The 25,747-nt window shown below is 41.1% G+C and overlaps 1 protein-coding gene across 1 annotated transcript; it reads right to left on the bottom strand.

The window, feature by feature from the left end:
• Window positions 1-315: 315 nt before the first annotated feature.
• Window positions 316-25,490, bottom strand: LOC125636091 (fibrinogen-like protein 1). Its single transcript, XM_048848671.2, has 8 exons — window positions 25,385-25,490; window positions 14,705-14,789; window positions 10,707-10,917; window positions 9,619-9,778; window positions 6,481-6,578; window positions 6,296-6,384; window positions 2,063-2,253; window positions 316-1,471 (listed from the first exon to the last, which is right to left on the bottom strand). Exons 1-8 carry the CDS (start codon window positions 25,408-25,410, stop codon window positions 1,291-1,293), a joined length of 1,041 nt encoding a protein of 346 aa, XP_048704628.2. The 5' UTR covers window positions 25,411-25,490; the 3' UTR covers window positions 316-1,290.
• Between the last annotated feature and the right edge of the window lie 257 nt (window positions 25,491-25,747).

The raw sequence follows: 25,747 nt of genomic DNA, 5'->3' as shown, positions 1-25,747 counted from the left end.
CAGCATTTTAACTGACGTGTTGTCTACACTCAAAAGAGGTGTAATGGAGGGCAGGATTTGATCCTTGTGTCTCTAGGCAGATGAGCCATCAGGAAGCAGAGCATGTAAAATTTCACACTGAACATCCAGCTTCCCCAGTGTTGCTTGATTCAAGAAAATTAAGCTTGCCTTACAGGCCGTGAAAATGTGACTAGAACCAGTGATAAAAGTGTGAGTGAAATGTCTTGGAGCATCTTCTCTCCCAAACCATTTCTGATTTTCCAACCAAATCTTTGTCCATCTCCCAGTATTGTTTAAGAACAAAAACAATGTAAATTTCCATTCAAATGATTTTTAATTCACATGTGTACGAATATATAATACAAATTACAATGTGTATTTATGTAAAGGAATAGTAAAATAAATTGAAAAGAACGACTAATTTAAAAGAGCATATTTATAATACACAAAGTGTAGACTCATTTTGCAGCATGGAGGTTAAAGGATTTATGTCAAGCCCAAGTCTTTTGTTACTAACAACTTAAGAGAATTAATTGTTGGCATTACATTTCTTGTTGTTATTCTATACTCATTCATTTGTGCTGTATACTTTTCTCATTTCACTTGGCTAATATAATGAAGTGGAAGTGAACAGTGAACTAGAAGAGAACTTTCTAGTTCTCATTCACTAGCAAAAAGTTGTCTGTTGCAGAACACTGACAAGAACATATAAATAAACAAATAGCAACTGAAATAAAGAATTCTCCAGAATATTGAACCTTCATATTAGGCTTTGCAAAGTCCACTTCAAAACAAAATCTAAATCTGAGACCTAGATCTAGCTGACAGCTTTAAGGGCCAAATCCTTATTCCCCTGTTTGTTCTATTTCTGTGTTCTTATATTGCTTACCACATTCACTGACCATTGAAATCAAAGTGAGAAGAATTTGGCCATTATAAGGTACAAATGGCTAAGAGGAGTAAGGGCCTGATTTTGTAAGGTGCAGAGAGTTTCCTGTGAACTGCTCAGTACTCTCCTCTCCACTAAAGATAGTTGGAAAACAAACTTGTGGCGTTTCCATTGGTTTTAGCAAGAATGAGAGACCCTTACATCCTCCATTAGACCATACAATAGGAGTATTCTAGTACTCTACCCTGGGGATGGATCCTCAACTAATATAAACTGATCAAATGCCAATTACTACAGTGCAACTGTGCTAAATTACACCAGCTGAGGGTTTGGCCCTTGATTTCTAAAATCCTTTCTATCCTGTACTCTCTCTGTCTCCAATGATGTGGATTCTAGCTGTCCTAGCTGCTTTCACCATGTCCACTCCCTACGTCAACAAAAGATGGAAGCCTGATTTTCATGGCTGTGTATTTCAGGGAGTACCACAACCCACGCCACGTTGACCAAACCACTCCATTGTCATGGCGTCCTGTGTAGTTTCCTGTTTTATAATATTGTCCATTGAGATTTGCTGCGTGGCATCTTGTAGGGACAAAAGGGCGTGGAAAAAAGGAGACTCAGTTTAACGTGAGACGGCATTGCATCATTACAGCAAAATACAAAGTATTTTTATTGATACACATTTGAATTCAATGGATCTATGCCAGTTTACACCTGATGAGGACCTGGCTTATAAAGGCTTAATATGAAACAAAGGGCTTAGTCTTACAAACTGTCCACATGCAGAACTATTGACTTCAGTGTGCATTCCCTGCACAGAGGGCCTGTGAGACCAGACCCAGTAATTGCTAACATACCGGTAATACCCACCAATGAAATATAACATCAGTGAAATATAATTATGGCCAACTGTGATAGAAAGCTCAAAAATTAATCACCCCAAACTAGAAAAATGCCCTTAACATACCCTCTAACTGCCAAGCTAGAGCCTCAGGCCCTTGGTACACAGGACACTTCTCTTATGCTTTTATTCTGAAAGTCATCATGAAAGCTATTTAAACTTCTCTGTCTTGAATGGTAATGAAAAAACACTGTTGCTGCACACCCACCCACAGCCCTAGTCCCATGTGCGTCACTCTTTATGTAATGGATACAGTCAACTTCTTCCCATACCTGTTAAACCACCAGCCACACTTGTTCTCTTGTGCACAGTTGCCTGCTAGGAATCTATCATGATCCTTGTCTGATGTGGAGAACGGCATTCCACTGAGAGATGCTGACCACTGCTCTTCAAAGTTACTCCCGCCAGACAGAGCATCACCAGCATTACCAGAATAGGTGCCAACCCATAACCTGTAATTGTCCTGCAAGAGTTAAATGTAAACATTTCTCTGTTATCAGCAGCCTTTTATTTCTTTTTGAAAGCTCATAATTGTTTTCTGCAATATACTGTGGGCCAAATTAATCCCTGGTATAACTCCACTGAAGTCAAAGATGATTTTGGCCTTATGCTTTTTGATATTAGCCCTGGGCCAAAACCCCATCTAATATACCAAATATACTGCCAAGTTGTTCTCCTGCTACTAAAGGCTACAAGTATTATTCTCTTTCAACACCCACATGATACAAATTGGCTGATCCTGGCAGGAATGCCTAGACACTAGAAGAGTGGCTCTAGGGGCAATGGTTGTGAAATACCCCAGATTTCTCATCTTGGAAGATTTCAACATACACACTGACAAAGGTTGCAGATGCAAAAGTCTAAACATTCATCTCCTCTCTTGCCTCCCTAGGACTTTCACAGATCATCTCTGGTCCAACCCCACAGGCAGTCACGCTCTGGACCTGATTTGCAGCCTAGATGTCAAGATAGAGGACATCACAACCCAGCCACTGTTTTGGACAACCCATCACCTCATTAGGGCAGTGGCCAGAGAACCTTCCAGCATCTAGGCAACAAGAAAGACCAGTGAGTCTGATTTGACCATAAAAAATCATGGACTCCAACAAATTGCAGAGTTTGCTGAAGGACAACAGCACCTCACGCACAGCATGAGGCGTCAAGGACCTGGTGAACCATTACCATTCTACACTGGCCTTGGCCACTGTTATGCTGGCTTCTATGCAGCACCTTCCTTCCCATTGCCCGCACAGATCTCCTTAATTTTCTGATACCTTGCAGTGGTTGAAGAGGGGCAGAAACTTGAGTGCCAGTGATGGAAAACAAAGGCTGATTCAGACAGGATGAAATAACAAATTCCTCAAAGCCTGTACTAAGACATGTTGTGCTCCCCATCAGTACCCGGTCCAAGGAAGCTAATGATCCAACCAGCAGACCAAATTCGGTGATGAATCCTGATGACGTGCCACCCGAGGCATGTTGCGCATATGCTAAGAAGAAGAACAGGTCAAGAGAATCTTCCTATCAGTCTCTATTGAGTCTGCCAAATCCTGCCCCAAGGAGTCATCCAGGGTGATAAACCTCTTAGTCAGTCCTGAGTGCCTATAGCCTGCATCAAAACAGAGCACCAAGTATAGCAAAAATCTATCATCCTACTTCTCTGAAAAGATCATACACATTCAGGAAGGCTTCTTAAACAGTATGGATCTACTCTGCCTATACCCACTAACCAACAGCCCTCCTGCATTCCCACAGTTCAGTACATTCACTCCTGAAGAAGTTATGGACACCTAAAGTAGTCTTGACCCATGCCCCTTCTGGCTTGTGAAAGAAAATCATGAACAATTGGTGCCACTCCTGAACGAAATAGTCAATGTATCATTTAGAGAAAGAATCTTCTCTTCCTCCTTCAAACACACAATAGTCTAACCAACACTGAAGAAACTCACCCCAGATACTTCAGTCAAATGTGTCAAAGCTCCCATTCCTGAGCAAGCTCACAGAGAAGGGTTCAAAAAAGAATTAGATAATTTCATGGAGCATAGGTCCATCAATGACTATTAGCCAAGATGGTCAGAGGTGCTCAGAGTGTCCTAAACCACTGACTGACAGAAACTGGGACTGGAAGACAGGGGATTGATGCACTCAATAATTGCCATGTTCTGATCATTCCCTCTGAAGCATCTGTCACTGGCCACTGTCAGAAGATAGGATAGATGGACCACTGGTCTGATCCTGTATGGCCATTCTTATTCTCTTAAACTAGCAAAAGGCCAACTACAAGCTCATCTAACGGAAGCTAACATTCTACATCCAGCACAATCTGAATTCAGGCCAGGACCTGGAACCAAAACCGCCTTAGTGGCACAGATGGATAATCTCCTGCTGTCGATTGATAGAAGATATATCCATCCCCATCCTTCTGGACCTGTGCGCAGCATTCAACACATGAGATTCTGCTGACTTGCCTGCGAGAGGTGGCCGGGGTCCAGGGTAATGTGCTAAAATGGTTTGAGTCTTTCCTGAGAGGACACACCAAAGAGTAGTGATGGGAAACTGCACTTTATTGATTTGTGTTATGCTGATAGTATGCTCAACATTTTACTGCACCTCCATCACTAGACCACTCACTTGTAGAATCCCACAAGGATCAGTTCTTTCTCCAGTCATATTCAACATCTATATGCAGTCATACGATATGGACTCAGGTGCCAGCAATATGCATATGACACACAGCTCTATCTTTCACCACAAACCACCACACCACCAAGATGCCCCAGTGGTTGGATGAGATCAGCTCTTGGATGAAAAACAGTTGGCTGAAGCTGAACCCATGCAAGACAGAGGTGATGCTGGTGGGCAGAATAAAGCATTCTGAAGAGTTTTGAGCCTTGATGCAATCTCCACTGGTCGAAGATAGACACCCACAACTGTTCAATTCAGTCTATAGTCTAGGAGTTTAGCAAAATCCATTAATAATGCTTTCTACCATCTCCACTTGGGTAGAAACTCCATCCCGTCCTGGCAGATAAAGACCTGGCCTCAGTTGTTCATACCTTCACCACCTCTTGGCTGGATTACAGCAATGCAATATACTTGTTCATGAAGACTTCAGCATTTGGAAACTTCAATTAATTCAGAACACTGCAGTGCATCTCCTCGGCACACCAACTACCAAGATCATAGCAAACCTGTCCTCCATTCTCTACCCTGGCTGCTAACAGGAGTTCAAATTAAGTTGAAGGTCTTGATCCTTATGTTCAAAGTGCTCCAAAGTGTGGGCCCAGTATACTTAAAAGATCATATAATGCTCCAGGACAAAAACTGTAGTCTGCAGCTATGCTCCTTTGGCACAACAGAACTCTCAATAATAAGAATAAATCTTGTCTGTGTGGGAGACAGAGCCTTCTCCATGGGCCAGTCCAAGACTGTGGAATGAACTCCCCTAGGAACTATGTAGCATCACAAACTCACCACCATTCATTCCAACTGCCAGGCACATCTCTTTGATCTTGCCTTCTCTAACATAACGCACAAAACCAGGTATATTTATGTAAAAAAATAAACAGAACCCAAAAATACTCAACAACCACATCCCACCAAAACAAATCACTCCACTGAACATGCTTCTCCCTCTAGGGAGAGGATGGGAAAACAAACAACCCATGATATATGTGTGGCCACGTCGCTAAATGTACCACTGGAAAGTGCTCAGATACTACAGTGATGAACACAGTAGATCCGGAACGAGACTGATAATAGATGTGTAATAATTGTAGGTTCTCTCTTTCATAACATTTGCTTTTTTCACTGATTGAAATGGAGTTGTCCAAAACTTTCATAACAAAACTTGAAATGTGGACAGGTTCTCCAGAATGTCTAGTGAGATTGGCAAAACTTTTGGTGAACTTGGGCCAAGTTACAAGCAAACCTATATCAAACTCCAACAAAACTGAACCAAATTTGGAGTGAACGTTGGCCTATTTCAGGTTTTCAGATGTGAACCATGTGAAATGTTATGTTTTCATATTGTGACCCCAAACCAGACAAAACTTGGCAGTTTTGGTTGAATTTTGCTTTGAGTTTCTGCAATCATTCAAATCTGAAGCCCAAACAAAACTCACAGGGTACAAACCTATATGAAATTAATCTTAAAGAAAGATGCATAGTTGAGATGAATCAATGCCCCACATCTGAATACCTCCAAGCTTTGGCAAATTTCAGCTTCTGATCTGCTATCAAGCTTCTCTGCCATCCCTTCTCTCTATAATGGGCCAAACCAAAATACCGAATCTAACTGCAACTGAACTTTTCAAAAGTTCTCATTTAGGCTCTTTGTGGCTTGGTCCTGTCTCTAGTTGATATGGATCCCGGTGAACAAAATGGATGAGTTTTTCAGAACTTTATTATTAAGATCTCAGCAGGACTCAAGCAGAAGTACTAAAAGTCAAAGAGAACCCTCTCCCTGCAATAACAAACAAATCACTACTGTCTTCATTTCTTACCTGCTCATTCTTGATCTGGAAGTTTTCATAGATTGCATATCGTCTTTCTCCTTGCCAGTCCATCAGGTCAATTTTTAGTGAGTTTTTCTCTGGATTATAATGCAGTACCTTGTTAGATTAATACTTCATAGTGAACCATACAATGCAACTAGTAAGAAATTGTGCAGATGAAATAATACCCTTACCTCTAACCAGCAGATCATAAATGTGGTCATTGCCCAGCCAGTATTCATCATTCTTGCCCTGGAACTGTCCAAATCCTTGTTTGTAATCAGCCCATTTCCTGAAGCGAGATTGCTGAAATTACGGAGTTTGTATCTGACAATCTCAGTCGCCCTATTATTGTGAAATCTCTTGACAAGTAAATCTTTGGCTTTATCTAAAGAAACATTTTTTCTACGTATCCTATTCAAAGCATAAGAGACGACAGATTTATAGCAGCTCATTACAAATAAATACTAAACAATGTTGACTGCTTTACATATTACTCTCTCTCTCACTCACTCGCAGTGAGTTCAATCCTGCTAACTGCCAGGTGTAGTACTTTCAGAATCAGGACAAACGGTACTGGACAAATGGAATGAAGTAGATATCCTAGATTAGTCTTTTAGTAAAGCAGCTGACACTGAGCCTCGCAAAATCTTAATTAAGTAATTAATTCAAATTGTCTCCTTACAAGTTACAAGAATTCTGCCTTGCACTCTCAAGCACCCTGCAAACTCAGGGCTACTATGCAATATAATAATGAATTGAAAACTGGCAAAAAGCTGCAAACAAAAGGTAGTGATGTCTCAAGTTATGAATCAATCACATTTATTATGGCAGTGCCTCAGGGCCAATCAAAATTGGGTCCCCATTGTGCTAGGCACCATACAAAGAAAGTAGTAGACAGGCCCTTCCCTGAAGAGTTTATAATCTAAATAGACAAGACAGACACAGGGTAGGGGAAGAAGTAGAACACACAAATGGGGTGATCAGTGTGAAGGTGGCAAATGGCATGTTAATCCCACTTTTGGCGGAGGGGTGAGTGGGCTGAGTTAGGAGTGGATCACCTAAGTGGAAAGAAAAAGGGCAGGGGAGAAGAGGGTAAGAGAGGCAGGTGAGGAGATTGAGGGGGAAGGGGGAATGTTGGAGCCAACAGCCAATCAGCACAGGGCAGAGAAAGTTGGCGTACATTCCAGTTTTGAATGGAGTGTCCAAAGGTCCCAGCTTTGGCTGCTTCTGGTCCCACCAGCGAGAGTCTCTCGCCACTTGACAAGGAGGAAGGGAAGCACTGCCTGGATCCTAGTACCCCAAGCGTGTGTATATGTGGGGGTGTATCCCTGCACAGTTCTTGCTCTGGAGGGGGAACTGGCTGGGGGGAAAGGTGGCCCTGTCTGGGCCTCATTTTACCCCCCTCCCCCAAAGTGCATTCTCTGCTTTGGTGGAGGTATGGGTGGAATACATTGGCCTGTTTTGTATCCATATCCGATTTCAAACCCATGTCTAATTTTCTGTCCACTGTCACCCCTATATGTCTTGCAGCATCACTGCTTGCCTGGCCTGTCCCTCCCTTCAAATATATGTGTTTTAATTATTTTTCATCAGATTATGTAGACTGCATTTTTTCAAGATGAATCTCTTTCTGTTACTTTCTGCCCCTGTTTTTTCTCCCTCTAGACTCCCCTGTGTTGTTTCTATATCCCCATTCGTATTCAAAGATCCTTCCAATTTAGTATTCCTTTCAGATTTCATTAACATACTGTTAAGTAGAGCTGGGCAATTTTTTTTCAGCCAATAATTTATTCTCTGAAAAATGCAGTTTTGGGTCAAATTTGGTGAATAATTTCAGCAGAATAAAAATGGAGGGGAAAAAATTCTGAAAAAGTCAAAGTTTCATTTCTACATTATCAATATGAAACATTCTGACTTTTCATTTTGAAATGACATTTAATTGAAATTTAACTAGATTTATCTTAAAAGGGGATGGGTAAAAAAAATCCCAAACCTAAACAAAATATTTTGTTTTAGGACAAAATAACCATTCATTCATGCCCCTCTCTCCTCCCCCCCGAAAATTAGTTTTTCGTTTGTCAAGAAAAAAACAAAAAATTGTGATTTGGGTCAACCCGGAATGAAAATATTTTCAGCATTGAACCAAAACCTCAGTTACCCCTCTAGCTCTAGTGTTTATTTCCTCTTCCACATCATGAATGAGGACGTTAAATAAGACTGATCAAAACACCAATCAATGGACCAGTTTGCCAGGTTGAAAGTGGCAGGAGGAAGCTTTCTGGGTAGAAATCTCCATGTAAAAGCCACCTTCCCATGGCTTTAAGCCAAGACAATCTGAACCAGTCTTATTTTGCATCTTCATTAACATTAACATTCTGGAAGAGGGAGTAAATTGTACACTGTAATAGTTTTCATGATATGAGAGAGGTTATATCATTTAATTGGTTATAGCAGATGGTGGCAGAATCAAAATCATTACCAGATAATGAAATGTCTCCTTTCATAATAACCAAAAAGACTTAAACAGACAAAGACCAACCAATGAAAAAGTATCACAAGTTCATTCTAACTTCATTCTAAACTATTAAAAAGGGCCCGATCCTGCCAGCCCTTACTCCCATGAGTTGTCCTTATTTGTGCAAATAGTTCTAATCAGTAAGGACTAGAACTGAACGAATTTTTTTCAACAAATTGTTTTTCTATTGAAAAGTGAAATTTTTGGTCCCTGAAACTATTAATTGAATTTGGGTTGAATTCGACAAATAGATTTGGTTGAAAACACCTTTTTTAATGAGTTGAAATGTTCTGTTTTAACTTTTAGAGTCCAAACAGCATTTTGATTTCAAATTTGGCCAATTTCAAAAACAAAATATAACACAATAAAAAGGGTGAAGTACACCGCAGTAAACAGCAGAATCAAAACAAAAACTAGGAAAAAAATTCACATGGAGACAGCCCCAATGTTTCAATTGACTCAAAACAAATTGAAAAATTGGAAAACAGTAATTCTGAGTTGAGTTGAAATGTTTGTCAATTCAAAATCATATTTTTTGTGTTCTTCAATTGGATGAAAAAAATTTTTTTTTGGTTTGAATTGAACCAGAATTTTTTTTTCCAGATTTTTCGGTTCAGCCCCGGAACAGAAAAACTCATTGTTCCCTCATCTCTACGAATGACTAAACACATGAGTGCACATTTGTAGGACTGTAGCCTAAAAAAGCAGCCTTTGATAGTAAGGTGCCATCAGAGATTGGATGGAATTTAAAAATCACAGCAATCCTTAAAGGAATAGTTTAAATCCCCACTGAAATATTAACCACAGCACATACCTGTCAAAATTTTCTTTGCCATTACTGCGTCGCTGTATTACAGTCCATCCCCCTCCATCAGACATGTCACAGTACACCAGGAAAGGTTCTCGGTCTGCTCTGGGCCTGATTCGGTAGTATCCATTTTCAATTTTTCTGCTGTTAAACACTGCAGAGCAATCTGAGCAGAATAGTATTGCTTCATAAAACAGTGATCATGGAAGAGCAAATAACTGACTGTAGTCAAGAGAAAACATCCATAGAAGTTTGTCTTAGGACAATGATTTCTGGCTCTTCTGTATGGTCCCACCCTGGCTGAGCTGGGGGTTGTATTTGTAAAACAACGTTTAAATATGGTTCTAGCAAAAATTGTAACACAGTTTGGCCAGCCAGGATGCATCTAGATGAGCAAATTCGGGACCCATCTTTTGCAGCCCCACCAATGGTAACAGCAGTAGAAGCTGTAGTGCAGAAAGGACTCAGAAGAATTTACCACCGTCATCTCAACCTAAGACAGCATTAACTTAGATTCTTCCCACTGAAGACCCTGAAATCAGGCCACTGATTTAAGAATTGAAATCAGGATTTCAGACTCTAATTTAAGGCCCCCTAGTTTTGAAAATTTTAGTGTAGGGTGAAAAGATTTGATGTTGTGACAATTGCAAAGCAATATCATTCTGTCATAGCGTGCTTCTGCACTATTGAACTGTTGCACAACAGGAACCATGCCCATGGACCATTGTGCCAGGTGCTGTACAAAAACATAGTGAAAGACACTCCTTGCCCCAAAGAGCTAAGTGGATGAGATGGGACGAGTGTAGGTGAGGAAGAGAGGTGCAGGGAAATAAAGTGACTTGCCTGAGATGACGCACTAGGTCAGTGGCCTTGGGCCATGGATCTACCCCTAACCCTCCTATGCATATAATAAATAGTACATATTCTAGATTAAGCATTTTTAAAGATATAAACTTCCTATGTTGATTTTGTTAAGGTAATTGGATAAGATATAAATATGCCTATCTGTTTATAAATGGAATGTTGCAGCAAGAAATAAATATTTTGATATGCTGAAGTGACAGTGTCTATTATATCCTTCTGCAACATCCTACCTTGATCGTAGACTATCAAGTTTCCACTAGTTGTGGGTAAAAGTATTTCAGGCTGTATGCTCCTCCTGCCTGAGAAGAACTTGCTCTTTGCTCCATGATAGTTGTTCCCTAAGATGTCCTTCAGCTGTAATTCACACAACTGAAGCAAGTCTTGGAGCAGTTTTAACCTCTGTTGTAATTTAGTGTTGTCTAACAGGCAGATGTCCTTATCCTAAGGGGGGAAAAAGAGGTATGATGTAATTAAAGTGGTAACAACAGGGAGAACGTCTGTAGCTCTTAATGATCCAACCACATACATCTATGTTGAGGAGGCAAGGGGATTCAAATTTAAAACATCTAACTGGGTAAAGAGGGCTATTATTTTTTGTCTCTAAATCATTACAGCACAGTCTACAGATGGTCTACAGTCTACAGCACAATCTGGCAGATGAATTGAGGCCAATGGGAAGAGTTTTTTGTGCTGATTTTGGCAAAGAGATTCCAGCAGTGCAGCGTTAACTTTTTAACTGGCCCATCAGAAAGTGACTTTGGACGACTTGTGCTCAACTCTGCTATCTTTTGATGAAATCAGTGGACTTATTTGCAGAGGAAGGTACTGAGTGGCAAAATCTGGATCTTACAAAGGTCCTGTAAGGATGCAGAATTCTCAGACCTCTTATTGTAAAAGTGAAAGATAAAGGGAAAGAATCCACTCTCAGTTACTCCGGTATAAATCTGCAGTTGCGCCATTGAAATCAGTAGTTCCACAGATATCAGTGGAGTTACTCCAGATTTACACTGGCATCCCCGAAAGCAGAAACTCACTAGGAAAAACATTTTTGGTCAGAATCAAACCAGAAGCTCATATTGCTATATTCCTTAAGAAGAAGTCTTAGCCAACTAAAGTGGCAACGGAGTCTTATTACGTGGATTGGTATAGCCTGAAGTTCGTGTGGAGTAGTGGGCTTGAATGACTTGAAAAATACCAAGTGAAACTGAGTCTAGTTTTGTTTCAAAGCTATGCCAAGTCTTTAGATTTCACCTGAAACCATACATTGATTTAGGTGGGCTAAAAACTTGACACAGACTCATGTCACAGAAACCACCAGAGAAACCTGTTGATATTGATGATGACAGAACTACCTTCCTACCACTACCAAAAATGGTTGCTTCAAGTCAGGGCTGAGGCAGAGTGGGGAAGTTTATCCTACCCACTGGGTGCCCAAACAGAGGGTTTAAGCCTCCAGTGACATGAATACCCTCTAAGTTCTTGATGTGCCTTCTAGATATCACAAAAGTTTATGAAAAAAACAAATGGTCTAAAGAAGGCAGATCTGGAGCTTCTGCTTTCTTTGTCCCATAACACAAGAACAAGGGGACCTTCAATGAAATTAAAAGATGACGAATTCAGAACTGATAAAAGGAAATTCTTTTTCTCCTGTAATTAGATTACAGAACTCACTGCCACAGGAAGTCATTGGGCCCAAGAATTTAACAAGATTCAAAAAGGGACTGGACATTGATATGAGTGTTAAGACTATTCAGTGTTAGTGCTAACAACATTATGGAAGGGATATTAAACCTCACGCTTCAGGGCGTAAACCAATCTCTAACAATTTGAGATCAGGATAAGAACTAGTGTGTGTGTGTGTGGGCGGGCAGATCACCCCACATCTGCCTGCTGCAGGGTTCTTACACTTTCGTCTGAAGCATCTGCACTGGTTACTATCTGAGACAGGGTCCTGATCCAGTCTGGCTATTCCTGTTTCCTATGTAAATTCTCACTCCTGCCATTGGAGGAGCCAGTGGCCAGTCAAGAGGGAATAACCGACAATTGCTGGCCAACTGTCCTTTCAGAGAATTCCAGGCATGTGAATTTGGACTATGGGCTGGACGACAGAGTAATATGCGCCCCCTGTTGACGTTGCCTTGAGTAAGAGACAGCAAATTGTTCCGGGACCGTCTGTGAGGTGACATTTACTATTTTGTAAGGAAAATTTACTGTACACAAAGGTCAAATGTAGAGGCTGGCTACACTCAGGTCCTTTCTTGTTTTCCTTATTATTCACACTGCAGTTGCACCCACCAGGGGAGAGGTGCCATCCAAACACAGAAGCAGGCAAAGGGCCTGGCCCAAACCGTGAACAGTCTAGGAAGATAAAGGACACAAGCAGTTTTTAATTTGCCAGCTAATAGTTTATTTGTGCCAGTCTTAAGTATGTAATGCAGGCGGCGTCAAGTGTTTAGTGCTAGTCTAGGACAGCCTTTCTGTGGTTTATTGAAAGCAGGTTGTGAGTACTTAAGGTTCCTATGCCACATTTGGAAGGAAAGCCCTTGGGTTATTTCCACAATACAGTCATTCCTTACTGTGGTCTGTAGGAACGTAACTTGCCGCTTACACTTACCGAGAGACTGCCTGGGCTACCTGTAGCTATGTTTCCTCCTCCTGCCTTTTTACCCCCAGTGGGGAAAAAAAAGAAGTAATCAGTTTGTTCCAGTTGGTTTTCTGTTTCTTCCCTGACCACAGAGCTGTTGTTTACTCTTCAAAAGGCTATTTTCACAGTATCCTCAGGAACATCAAGTCAACTTAGTTTATGAAAACAAGCTGTGGTTACTTGTGCCTATTCCAACAGGCCTCCGTTCCAAAACAGGGATTTAAGGATGAGTTAGAGCCAATAGAGTACACATGGAAAGGCAGCATGACAGAGACACAATGTGTTACTTATTTAGATTTTACTCTCATATTATCATAAAAATGGCAATTTTGACAGTTATTATTTTAAATGCATTTGTTTTCCCTATGTGTGTAAAGACTACTCAAGCGAGTAAGGGCATGCAGGACTAGGCCTGATGTTTTTCTGGAGCTACGATTCATACCACCTTCCAGGATCAATTCTGATAGCTTTAGTCAGGTTGAATAGTATTTGTCTCCAGACGCAGGGCCATTGAGGCTGCCCATGTAATGCAATATCATTCTGCCCGAGTAAGGGATTCTGAATCTGACCCTAAATGTTATGGAAAGTTAGAGGAGCCTTTCTTGAGCTAAGAAAACACATTTAAAATATTAATGGCCAAACATTCGTATCATAACAAACTAGGTGAGAAAGTACATTCTATGTAAATAACATGCATTCGTCTTTATTGTGGAAAAATCAAAGTCAATGGGAGTTATGGCAACTCATAGGACTGAGCACTTTGTTAGCGGAAATGCTCTGGTATCAGATAATGCTTCCCATTCAAAGCACCTTCCATCTCAAAACAGTTTCCAAAGAGTTAGCTTCACTCGCCCTCTATCTGTGAGGTAAGGGGATATTGTTATCCCAATTTTACACTCCGTGAAATTGAGCCACAAAGAGGTGAAGTGATTTGCCTGAGGTCACACGGAGAATACAGGCATGAAGAAAATGCAGATCTGGCAATGCTTTTCTGTAACCTTATGGCCATCCTTCCTCTCCAGCTACCTTTATGGAATTTGAAGTCCCCTCTTGGCACTCTGAGAAAAACACTACAAATACATCACTAAATGGGAGTTGCAGGTGCTTCGCACCTCTCACTACTGGGCCCCAAAAGATCTATTTGTGGATCTCATCTACAAAACTATTCCTCCCTCTGCTTTCAAATACATCCTGAAGACCATCTTCCACTAGTGATGCCTGCAAGAAACTAACTGACTGATTTCTGGCACGGTTGTGGGCATAGTCTATAAATCTTACACTATAATGTCCCCGCACACACCAACCGACCACAATGAAATCCAACCCCCTATATTATGTAAACACTCTATTATCCGAATGCAGCCAATTCTCACCTGACTGTTTTGCCTGCATGCTGTAATACCTCCTCCTCCACTCCTATATCCCTCTGTCTGATTTAGCTTTTTAGGGAGTGAGTTATTTAGGAGAGAGGCCATGTCTTTTTTTGTGTATTTGCCATACCTAGCACACTGTGGATGCTCCTGGAAACAATCAGTAGTAATCAGCTAACAGGGATGATACAAACTACAGTCAAGTGATACGTACCGAAAGTCGAGGTGCAGGTGAACACAAGTTCACAAGCAGAAGTAGCAACAGCAACCAGGATCTCATTGTATTCATTTCATGTAGCCTGGGGAGAATAATGAATTTACTGTACTATGTGCTTTTTTAACTCCACCAAAAACACAACCACAATTAAGTCCTCATATAAGTGTGACAGGACTTATTAAAGAAGGTATATGAAATGACATGGAGTATAAAATGAAAAGAAGATGCATCTTAGAAAGGGTTGGGACTCACTGGTACAGACGCAGTGCCATGGGGAGACCTAAGTTTGGGTTCCAAGCTCAGTACTTCCCTGATGGGATGAGTGACATGCTAGCAAGCCCCTCTGGCTCCCACAGACAAGCACATGCACCATTTACAGTACACGTCATTTTACTGGTAACAGCTCTTTATAGAGTTTCTTACAAACTAGTTGGCTGAAATCTTGTAGTCAGGCAAAACTTTCATTAACTTCACTGGGTTTTGCTGGAGTAAAGATGGCAAGATTTGGCCTTATATTCCATATACACTTCACCCACCACTGAAATGCAGTTCAGCTCTGAGGTGGGGGACAGCAGTCAGACAAGCAACTGGTACACCTTCCTGCCAAAGGGTTCAGGGAGGGATACATTTGGGCAGGGCCCCAGGGTGAAGCCTCAGCTCTGACAAATTGTGCCAAGGCTGTTCAGTTACCACACTGAGCAGACAAGACAGTGTGGTAACTAAAGTCTCATCTGAAATAAATGAGATTAAAGTCAAGCACATGGAAATGAACATGAGTCAAATGGCAAAACTGTCCACAATGTTTTGCATAACAACATTTTGTATAAATAAAAAAGCAAATGCAAAAACAACAAAGAACCCAACCCCTCCCCCAACATCTTAAACCCCATAGTTTTCCACAACTGTGGAAATTTAAATTGATAAAAATTGGGGGGGGGGGAAATGCTTAACACTCATAATTTTGCGCAATTGTGAAAAGTTAAATAAATAAAATAAATGCTTAAAAATAAACATCAATATTATTAATTGAAATTATAAAAACATAACAATAAAATTCTGCCAAACCTAAAAATATATCCGATGAAGTGAGCTGTAGCTCACGAACGTTTATGCTCAAATACATTTGTTAGTCTCTAAGGTGCGGCAAGTCCTCCTTTTCTTTTTGCAGATACAGACTAACACGGCTGCTACTCTGAAACTTGCATTAAACAGTTGCTCAAATCCTAATCATTTTGCTTGATTGTTACCTAATGTTAATTCTACTTGTTCTGAGTATGAGGAGACTAAAATCATGTTTATATCAGTGATGTTCCTTAAAAGGGAAAGGTTCCATTTCCATGCATCATTATTCACATTATTTAACTGTGAAATGCAATAAAGAATGATTTGTTTAAGCATTTAAATGAATCACTGAAGCTAACTTTCCCCATCGGTGTTCCCCTACAACAGCGTTTCCCAAACTTGTGTTCCGCGGAACACTGGTGTTCTACATGATGTGAATAGGTGTTCCACGAAAGAATCTAGAATTTAATTTTAACTCTTGCACTTGATTTTTGTACTACTTTATATGCGCTTTCCAGTTAGAAATTGTTAGTTCAAGTTATTTTATATTTGTATTTTTGCTTTGTTTTATAAAATAAATTTGAGCATAAATAACGCAATTTTTTATTTGAAAACCAAACGACTACAAAATAATATTACTAAGAGTTCCGTAATAGGCTAAAAAGTGTTCCGTGGCCAAAAAAGTTTGGAAAACACTGCCCTACAAATTTAATACAGCCATGCTAATTACAATAAATTCCATAAGATAGTATGAAGACAGACTTTTGGACTCAGTGTTTATTTGCATTGTTGTTTAATTTGGTTTATGTCTAAAAAAATAGAAAACAGAAATTCAAATGCCAAAGGACAGGAAATCTTAACTGGAGAGTAGAAAATGAGGATATTAAGCAAGACTCTATTACACTGAAGCCTCAGAAGGGTTGTGGTTGTGTAACTGACCTCAAAATGGGAAGATCGGGTTTCTAGTTAACAAAAACAAGAAGGTTTGTGATGAATGGAGCAAAAAATAATAGAGACAGGCCACTCCCTCTGCATTATGGCCAAATGATTAATATTTATTTTCAGGAGAATAGGAGGAATTCTCCATTTTACAAGGCAATTGTTTGGTCACTCGAGAGGATAGCTAATGAGGCCAAATGACAAGTCATTCAGTCTCTGCATAGCCCCCATATTATTACTGAAAAAAATTCTGTTACAAAAGTGCAATAATACCATTTTATTAATAAAAATATCGTTCCCCTTTCTCCTCTAACAGATCAGCACTCTGCACCCATTTCTCAGCCACAAATATTATTTATTATCAAATTAATGCTTTTCCTTCCGCTTTGGAGGTAGCCCTGTTTTAATAGCCAGTTTTTTAAACTTTGAAATTAAATGAACGAAACTTCTTCTCCTCCTCTCTTTTCGCGTTCAGGGTTCTACCCTGCAGAGTGCTTCACTTCCTTCCCCAGCCCTCACTGACTTCAAAAAGCCCAGCTCTTCAAAGGTATTTAGACTCCTAACTTCCATTGAAATCTGTGGAAGTTAAGTGCCTAAATACCTTTGTGAATCTGGCCAAAGAGGCTAAGCTAATGGTTCCCAGATGTTGAATTATTAGCATTCCTGACTTTTCATCTGTTAACAATCCCTCTTTTTAGTTAGATCTAGTCAGCCAATACTTACAATTGCTGTTCTCGCCTATCGCTTGTTGATGTCAATGGGGCTGCCTGGGTGTAACCGAGAGCACAATCTTAAGAGTCACACATGACCCAACTCCTTTTAAAAACATACACACAAATAAAGGCCACCATCTTGCAGGTACGTAAGCACATGCTTAACTTTACATGTGTGAATAGGGCCTTTGGAGCCAATGAAACTATTCCTGTGTATAAAGTTCAGTATGTGCATAAGTGCTTGCAGGATCAGGGTTTAATATCCTATTCCTTCCTGAAGGACACTCCAAACCCTTCACAGAATCCAAAAGTCTCTGATCTTTGTACTTTCTCCCCTTCTCTACTCCCCTGTCTGCACAGGGCTCCCACCTCTGCTAGCCTGACAATTGGCTTGAGACCCACAGTCAGATGCTCCCACAGAGGATCTTAGTGTGCTTCCACCAGACTCTTGATTTGGTCTCTAAAGTAGGTTTTTAAAAGCTGCCATTTATTAGCCCTGGGACAAATCGTGACCTCCTTGTTGACTTTTAACCCCCTCCTTATTGAGGCAAAACTCATGCGGAAGTGTGAGACTAGTCTAGACTAGGTAGATAAGTCATGTTTGAAAACAGGTTAACTCTTCCCTATGCAGGAGTCTAGGGTTGATCACGACCAGCTAATAGGCTTTCAAACATGACCTGCTCTGTCTACACTAGGTTCCAAGGCTCAGAATCTCAAAGGGGTTTATGAATCTCTCTCTCATTGAAATCAATGGGAGTTAAGCACCTAAGTACCATCTGGGCCCAAGTCATGTTTATAATCATATTAGTTAAAAGATATTTGTTTAGACATTTTCAGACATGACTTATTTTCCCAGTTTAGACAATACCTTAGGGATAGCAGTGTAGGATAGGGACCTAGGGATAGGACCTGGTGTGGAGATCATGTGAAGCAGATGTACCAGAAGAGTGTGTCTGTGTACAGCTCCATTTGGCTTCTACTTAAAAATAATTGAGTCATCTTAAGCAAATATGAACATTGCGTTTTCTCTAATGATACCTTCTCACAGATGTTGAAATCCCTTGACAGCACGTTAGCAAAAGCATTTTCTTTTCCAGGAATATGTATGGCAGATACATGAACTGCAATATTAATTCCCATTCAGCTTTTTAGAACGAGGTCAGATTCACTCTTTGTAAAATGTTCGGCCCTACAGTCATATTGTCTGCAAATATTAACTGTTTTACACATTGCCCCCATTTTTACATCACTTCCAGGAGGACTCAGAAGAACCAGGTGTTCCTACCTCTGCCACTCATGTTCTGGGTGACCATGGAAAAGTCACTTCACCTCTCTAGGCCTCAGTTTCACCCTCTGTGAAATGGGGATAATGATACTGCCCTCTTTAGTAAAGTGCTTTGTGATCTACACCTGAAAAGTGCTGCGTAAAGCACTGCACACTTTTTTTTGGAGGTATGTATTATTATTGGTACTTGTAAATATATGCACAGTATCTTGCATGCTTGATTTGTTGCTAGTAAACTGGATTTTCATGAACTGCATGTGACTGGTTCCCCCCGCAGGGTGCCCCCTGGAGGTGAGGTACAGCTGAGCCCTCTGTCTCACTCTGGTTCCCTCTTGCACTGTGATGTTGTGACAAGCTGCGAAGCCCTCCAGGCTTACGCTGACACCAACATCCACTGGCAGGGACCACACCCAGCTGTGTTCATGAATGCTCTGGCCAGCCACTCACGAGCCCATAATAGAGAAGCTACAGCCAAAATACTCCCAGCTCCCAGGGCTGGCTCTAGGCCCCAGCAAAACAAGCAGGTGCTTGGGGCGGCACATTTCTAGGGGCAGCATTCGGGCGCTGGCCATACGGCCCCTAGAAATGTGCCCCAGCCGCCCCAGCTTGCCTCTGCTCTGCCTCTGCATGCTCCCCTGAGCGTGCTACCGCCACTCCGCTTCTCCCCCCTCCCTCCCAGGCTTGCCGCACACAAAACAGCTGTTAAGCCAGGGAGGGAGGGAGGAGAAGCCACGCGGTGGCGCCCTTGGGGGAGGTGGCGGTGGTGGAGCAGAGGCGAGCTGGGGTGGGGAGCAGTTCCTCTACCCCCTCCCGTTACTTCCTGCGCTCCCCCGACCCCCTCGCTCACCTCCGCTCCGTCTGCTCCCCTGAACGCGCTGCCTCTCCCTCGCCTGAGAGGGAGGGGGGAGAAGTGGAGCAGTGATGAGCTAGGGCGGGGAGCCGCAGGAAGCCATGCAGAGGTGGGGGGGGAATGCAGCACGCCCGGGGGAGGAGGTGGGGCCGGGCATTTGGGGAAGGGGCAGAGTTGGGGCGGCCAAAATTTTTTTTGCTTGGGGCGGCAAAAATCCTAGAGACAGCCCTGCCAGCTCCCCAGCCTAAGACCCCAGAGCTGTACCACCCGGCCCTGGTCAAAATCCAACCAGTATGAATTTATTACCCAGTCCGCCACTTCTACAAAGGAAAGTGGACGAGCACCAACTCTTGCTCATGAGTGTAGATTTATCCCCTTTGCACTGCATGCAATACACAGTGTTTTAGGTAAAATATTAAATAGATTTATTAGCTACAGAAGGATAGCTTTTAAGTGATTATAAGTGATAGCAAACAGATCAAAGTAGATTACTGAAAGAAATAAAACAAAACGCAAACTAAGCCTATAATATTAGATAGGATGAATCATGGTCTCTCACCCTGACTGATCATACAAGCAGTCCACCAAGTTTCCATGCACAGGCTAGAAATCCCTTTAGCCTGGGACCAGCACTTCATTTCCCCCCCAGTTCAGTCCTTTTCCTCTAGTGTGTCATTGTAGACAGAGTGAGGTCCCCTCATGATGTCATTTCTCCCTTTTATATCTTCTTCTTCCAACTTGCTGGAAAGTTCTTTTGCTGTGACCTGGGTCAAGCAGCCTCCATTGTGTAGTGCTATCTCTGAGTGGTTTCTATTGTACACTGTTCCTGGGGTAATCCTTATGCTTGTGTGCATTTCCTCAACAAGCCATTAACATTGTTTGGCCTTCCTATTGTTGTACCTGAACGGCGGCTTGTGATTGTTCTCAACCTCACAACATGTTTCAGTAGCACATACACAGCCAAACCTCATAGCTTCACCTACAATGGTAGCACATACAATCCAACGAGATATTAATATCTAGCTGATCAAGATTTTTACAGTGATACCTCACAAGCTACACTTCCTACAAAACATATCCTAATTACGTGACAGTAATGAATAAGGGGGTGCCAGGGGGTCACACTGCAATTAGGACCGATTCACTTCAAATGGTCCCTGAATTTGCAGAGGAGTATATAGCCAAGGCTTCACAAAGCACTTTGAGGCATATACTGGAGAACCTCATTTGAGGCTTCAGAGAAATTAGCTTCAGCAGCAAGTCCTGGTGAACCCATTTTTAATTCTGCCCTTGATTTAAAAAAAAAAAAGATAAACATCAGGTACAATTGGAAACTGTGATTTTAAGCATTAAAAACCAAAATGTATGCATTAGAGGCCCACAGTTTGCTAAAAAGGAATAGCCAGAATAATTTAGGCACAAAGGAAAAGCAGTGGTAGGAGAAAGGTGCTAGGTTACAATATTTCAATAATGTTCAAAAGAGTAAACGCAGGTCACTCTGACAGTTTAGGAACTGTGTATGTAGCATATGGGACTCTAATGGGTTGTTGTCACAAACTTAATTATGGTGTAAGTATCTCACGGCAAGGATCATGGACCTGGTTCAGATCTCACCTACATCAGGGAAAATCAGGAGTAGCTGCATTGAAATAATAGATTCATAGCTTATAAGGGACCATTGTGTTCATACAGTCTAACCTCCAGGCCATAGGACTTGGAACTAGAGCATATATTTTAGAAAAACATCCAATCTTGATTTAAAAATTCCCAGTGATGTAGAATCCACCAAAACCCTTGGTAAGTTGTTCCTATGGTTAATTACCTTCACTGTTAAAAATGTACACCTTATTTAGAGTCTGAATTTGCCTACCTTCAACTTCCAGCAATTGGGTTGTATTATACCTTTGTGTCTACATTGAAGAGTTCTCAATTATCAAATTTCTGCTCCCTATTTACCATTCCCCCCAACTTTGTATCATCTGCAAACTTGATCAGTGCTGATTTTATGTTTTACTCCAGGCCACTGATAAAAATGTTAAACAGTGTAGGGCTAAGAACTGATCCCTGTGGGACCCCATTGGAAACACACCTGCTTGATGATGATTTGCCACTTACAGTTTCATTTTGAGATCTATCCAGTGATGTAACAAGGCCATAGAGGGCCTTGGTGCAAGAATAGGTTAAGGGCCCCTTTCTAATCCCAGAACCTAAAATTTTGCTTATGTCCAACATGCTAGCTCCAACCTACCCTCCCCCGCAATATTCCCCATTCCCTCATAAACCCCACAACTCACCCCACCAGCTTCAAAATCCCCCACTTACCCCAACTGCTTACCCCCACAGTCCCCCCAACACTCCCTACTCACCCCATAGCCCACCAACAACTTGCTCCCAGCCCCTCACCCACTGACCTCCAGACCTTCCTGGCCACTCACTGGCAGCCCCCTGGCTAACTGCTCCACTCCCATCCCTAGCTAGGATGGCTCTGCCTGATCCTCACTGCTCAGAGGCTCCGCTCGCTCCCATCGCCCATCCTGTGTGCACAAGGAGTGGGCCAAATTCAAGTGGAGAATGGTATTGCAACCTGGCACATGGGGTTGCAGCACTGCTCAGGTTTGGCTCAGCCCCCCTCCATCTGGCAGAGAGGTGGGAGGGCCAAATAGGAGTGAGTCGCACTGAATGAGTGGTATCACAGCAGGTAAAGAGTACCCCCACAGTCCTGTGGGCCATGGCACAACGGTGGCACTTGCACCATTAGAGCTAAACACTGCACTTATCCGTTAGCCAGCTTCTAATCTATTTATTGCGTGCCAGCCTTGCTAGTTTCTTAGTTGTGTGGTACCAAGATAAATGCCTTACAGATGTCTAAATATATTACATCAACATATTGCCTTTATCAACCAAACTTGTAATCTCAGGAAAAAAAGATACTGAATTAGTTTGACAAAATCTGTTTTCCATAAATCCATGTTGATTAGCATTAATTATATTAATTTAATTATTTAATAATAAAGTTATTGTATCAACTATTCCACCATTCTGCTTGAGATCAACATCAGGATGACATGCCTATAATTACCCAGGTCATCCCATTTACCCTTTTTATATCTTGGCACAACATTAGCTTTCTTCCAGTCCTGTGGAACTTCCCCACTGTTTCAAAACATTGAAAATTAACAATAATGATACAGTGAGGTCCTTGGCCAGTTTTTTTAAAACTCTCAGATACAAATTATCCTGACCTGATGATTTTAAAATGTAGACTATTCATAGCTGTTTTTTAACAGTCACCTGAGTTACTGTTGGAATCATGTGTGTAAATCTGGGGAACAGCGGGCATTGTCCCCCCAAACTGCAAGCCTCAGGTAGGCTGCTCCTCCCCCCCCCCAATTCCATTGGGCTGATTGAAACTGCCTTCCCAAATATAGAAGTGAAACTACACCTATGGAAAGTGTTTTATCATCATCATCTAATATGAATACACCATCCCACTTTTTCCCAAGTACAGAACAGAAATATTTCTTGAATGTTTCTGCCTTTTCTGCATGATCATTTCTGTCTAGTAATATACCACTGTCAATTCACACTGCTGAAAACAGCTTTGAGATCAGAACTGCACTCATGTCTTTTTAAATGTCTGTAAAACAGTACTGCCAACCTCAGGATGAATTGGACTTCCAAAAATTATAAGATCAGCATAAAAATCTCATTTAGAACCCTCAAAGTTAAGCATTTATGGTTCTATTTATTTGCCTTCTACATTCTGACACTTTAGGATACACTTGGGTCATGGTTTCAAGCCTTCCTCCACAAACGTGAAGATTAGATACGTACTTTTATTTAAAAAATGAAAGCTAAGATTCTAATATAATCACTTGCCTTCAGGAGCTGGGGCTTGTCAAGGCTCCTTCCCCACTCTGAACTCTAGGGTACAGATATGGGGACCTGCATGAAAAAACCCCTAAGCTTATTTTTACCAGCTTAGGTTAAAACTTCCCCAAGGTACAAACTATTTTACCTTTTGTCCCTGGACTTTATTGCTGCCACCACCAAGCGTTGAACAAATATAACAGGGAAAAAGCCCACTTGGAAATGTCTTTCCCCAAAAATCTCCCCAAGCCCTACACCCCCTTTCCTGGGGAAGGCTTGATTAAAAATCCTCACCAATTTGCATAGGTGAATACAGACCCAAACCCTTGGATCTTAAGAACAATGAAAAAGCAATCAGGTTCTTAGAAGAATAATTTTAATTGAAGAAAAAGTAAAAGAATCACCTCTGTAAAATCAGGATGGTAAATATCTTACAGGGTAATCAGATTTAAAACATAGAGAATCCCTCTAGGCAAAACCTTAAGTCACAAAAAGACACATAAACAGGAATATACATTTCATCCAGCACAACTTATTTTATCAGCCATTTAAACAAAACAGAATCTAACACATATCTAACTAGATTGCTTATTAACCCTTTACAGGAGTTCTGATCTGCATTCCTGCTCTGGTCCCGGAAAAAGAAAAAAAAAAAAAACCAGACTGAGAGAGACTTTGTTCCCCCCCCCAGCTTTGAAAGTATCTTGTCTCCTCATTGGTCATTTTGGTCAGGTGCCAGCGACGTTGTCTCAGCTTCTTAACCCTTTACAGGTGAATGGGTTTTTCCTCTGGCCAGGAGGGATTTAAAGGTGTTTACCCTTCCCTTTATTTTTATGACAGGGCTTTAAGAAAATACACCAAGTCTCTTGAGTCTCATGATAAACCATGAGAGCTAGCAACACTGGTAAAGCATAGACAGTGCTGTACAGTTAATAATAATAAAAGTACTAGTAATTAGAATTAGGCCCAAGGCACAAAAGTCAGCCCTGGATACATATTTTGAACAATGAAAAGTCAGAGGTGTTCTGATCTCAGATTTTGGTTCAAGTCCACTTCTATTATGTAAGAAGCATATCTGGTTGGTTTACGGCTCCTTTATGCCTGCAGAACTGGTGTAAAAGACAACAGAGAATCAGATCCACAGGCCTTTCAAGTTGTTCCCTCACCCTTGCTACTTGTATATTCTGAGCACAATGATTCGTGGGAAAAGTCAGCATCTCAATTGAACCATGCATCGCAAAATATCACATTCCTACTTTGTTACACAAGGAATACAGAACGGGAAATCAAGCTACTGCATTTACACACTCTCCTCTAAATAGTTTCCTTCTGATCCTGAATATATTCCACACACATATTCCCCTGCTGAAATGAATCCATATTGTGTGTCCCACAAGGACTGCAGGATTCATTTCAGGAAAAAAAACCCTAGCACATGTAAAAGCGTTTATCATCAAAAGGGTAAATGTAAAAGCTCATCCTCATCTTGCTAGTTTCCAAAAATGTCTAGCTGTTTCTTAAACACATTTACTTATTTATTTAATTCATTTGTTTTATTGACCTTACATAAGTTACAATTTACTACTTATTGATCTTAATTGTGGCTTATTCCATACGTTCATTACACTTAGCCTGGATGTGGTCTGTTTTCCTCCCCAATGCAGTCTCATAGGTACCTCTCTGCTTTAACTCTTGGCTGCAGTAATCCTAATCCAATGTATCAAACCAAATGAAACCCAACAGAACCACGGTTTTGTTGTTTGGTTAGTACTGGAATTTATTAAAAGTTTAAGGAATTTATGTTATCTGGTATAAATATAGTAACTATAATGCAGAGAGCCAGGTTTCATAGGAAGATCATTTACTAGGACTAAGCAAAAGGAAAACTGACTGAGAAAGGGGGAAAAACACATTTTAAAAGATACCATTATGGGTTATAGGTGTAAAATATACCTTACCTTCCATTTGTTTCAGTTTCATGCATAAAAGTGCTCCAAATTCTGAGTATTCATCAAAGGGGTTTTGTTTCGTTTTTAGAAAACAATGATTCCTGCCATTTCATCACTGAGAAATTTACAACTAAACAAACAAACTCAAACACTGTGACCACCTCTTGGACAAGACCTACTAAAGCACACTTGGAGCTCCCTCTGCTGGGCCATGCAGCTGCAGTGAACACTGCTTTGGGAGTTGTGCTGAAATCATGAGTGATGTTGAGACACAAAAGGAAGGCTATTTTTTAATGACAAATCATTGCAAAAGTTACAGTTGTGGAAAAAACCCACACAGTGTTGCTAATTTCAGCTCTCTTTGTAATAAAG

The sequence above is a fragment of the Caretta caretta genome, chromosome 1, assembly GCF_965140235.1.
Source record: "Caretta caretta isolate rCarCar2 chromosome 1, rCarCar1.hap1, whole genome shotgun sequence".
NCBI classification, from domain to species: Eukaryota; Metazoa; Chordata; order Testudines; family Cheloniidae; genus Caretta; species Caretta caretta.
The sequence above is the reverse complement of the archived record's forward strand: the minus strand, read 5'-3'. Positions and strand labels throughout refer to the sequence as shown.

Coding starts and splice junctions, on each gene's coding strand:
- LOC125636091 (XM_048848671.2), bottom strand. CDS start 25,410: ATGCATGAAACTGAAACAAATGGAAG. Junction 14,790..25,384: donor GAAACTGAAACAAATGGAAG/GTAAGGTATATT, acceptor TATTCTCCCCAG/GCTACATGAAATGAATACAA. Junction 6,579..9,618: donor GGCAAAGAAAATTTTGACAG/GTATGTGCTGTG, acceptor ATCTCGCTTCAG/GAAATGGGCTGATTACAAAC.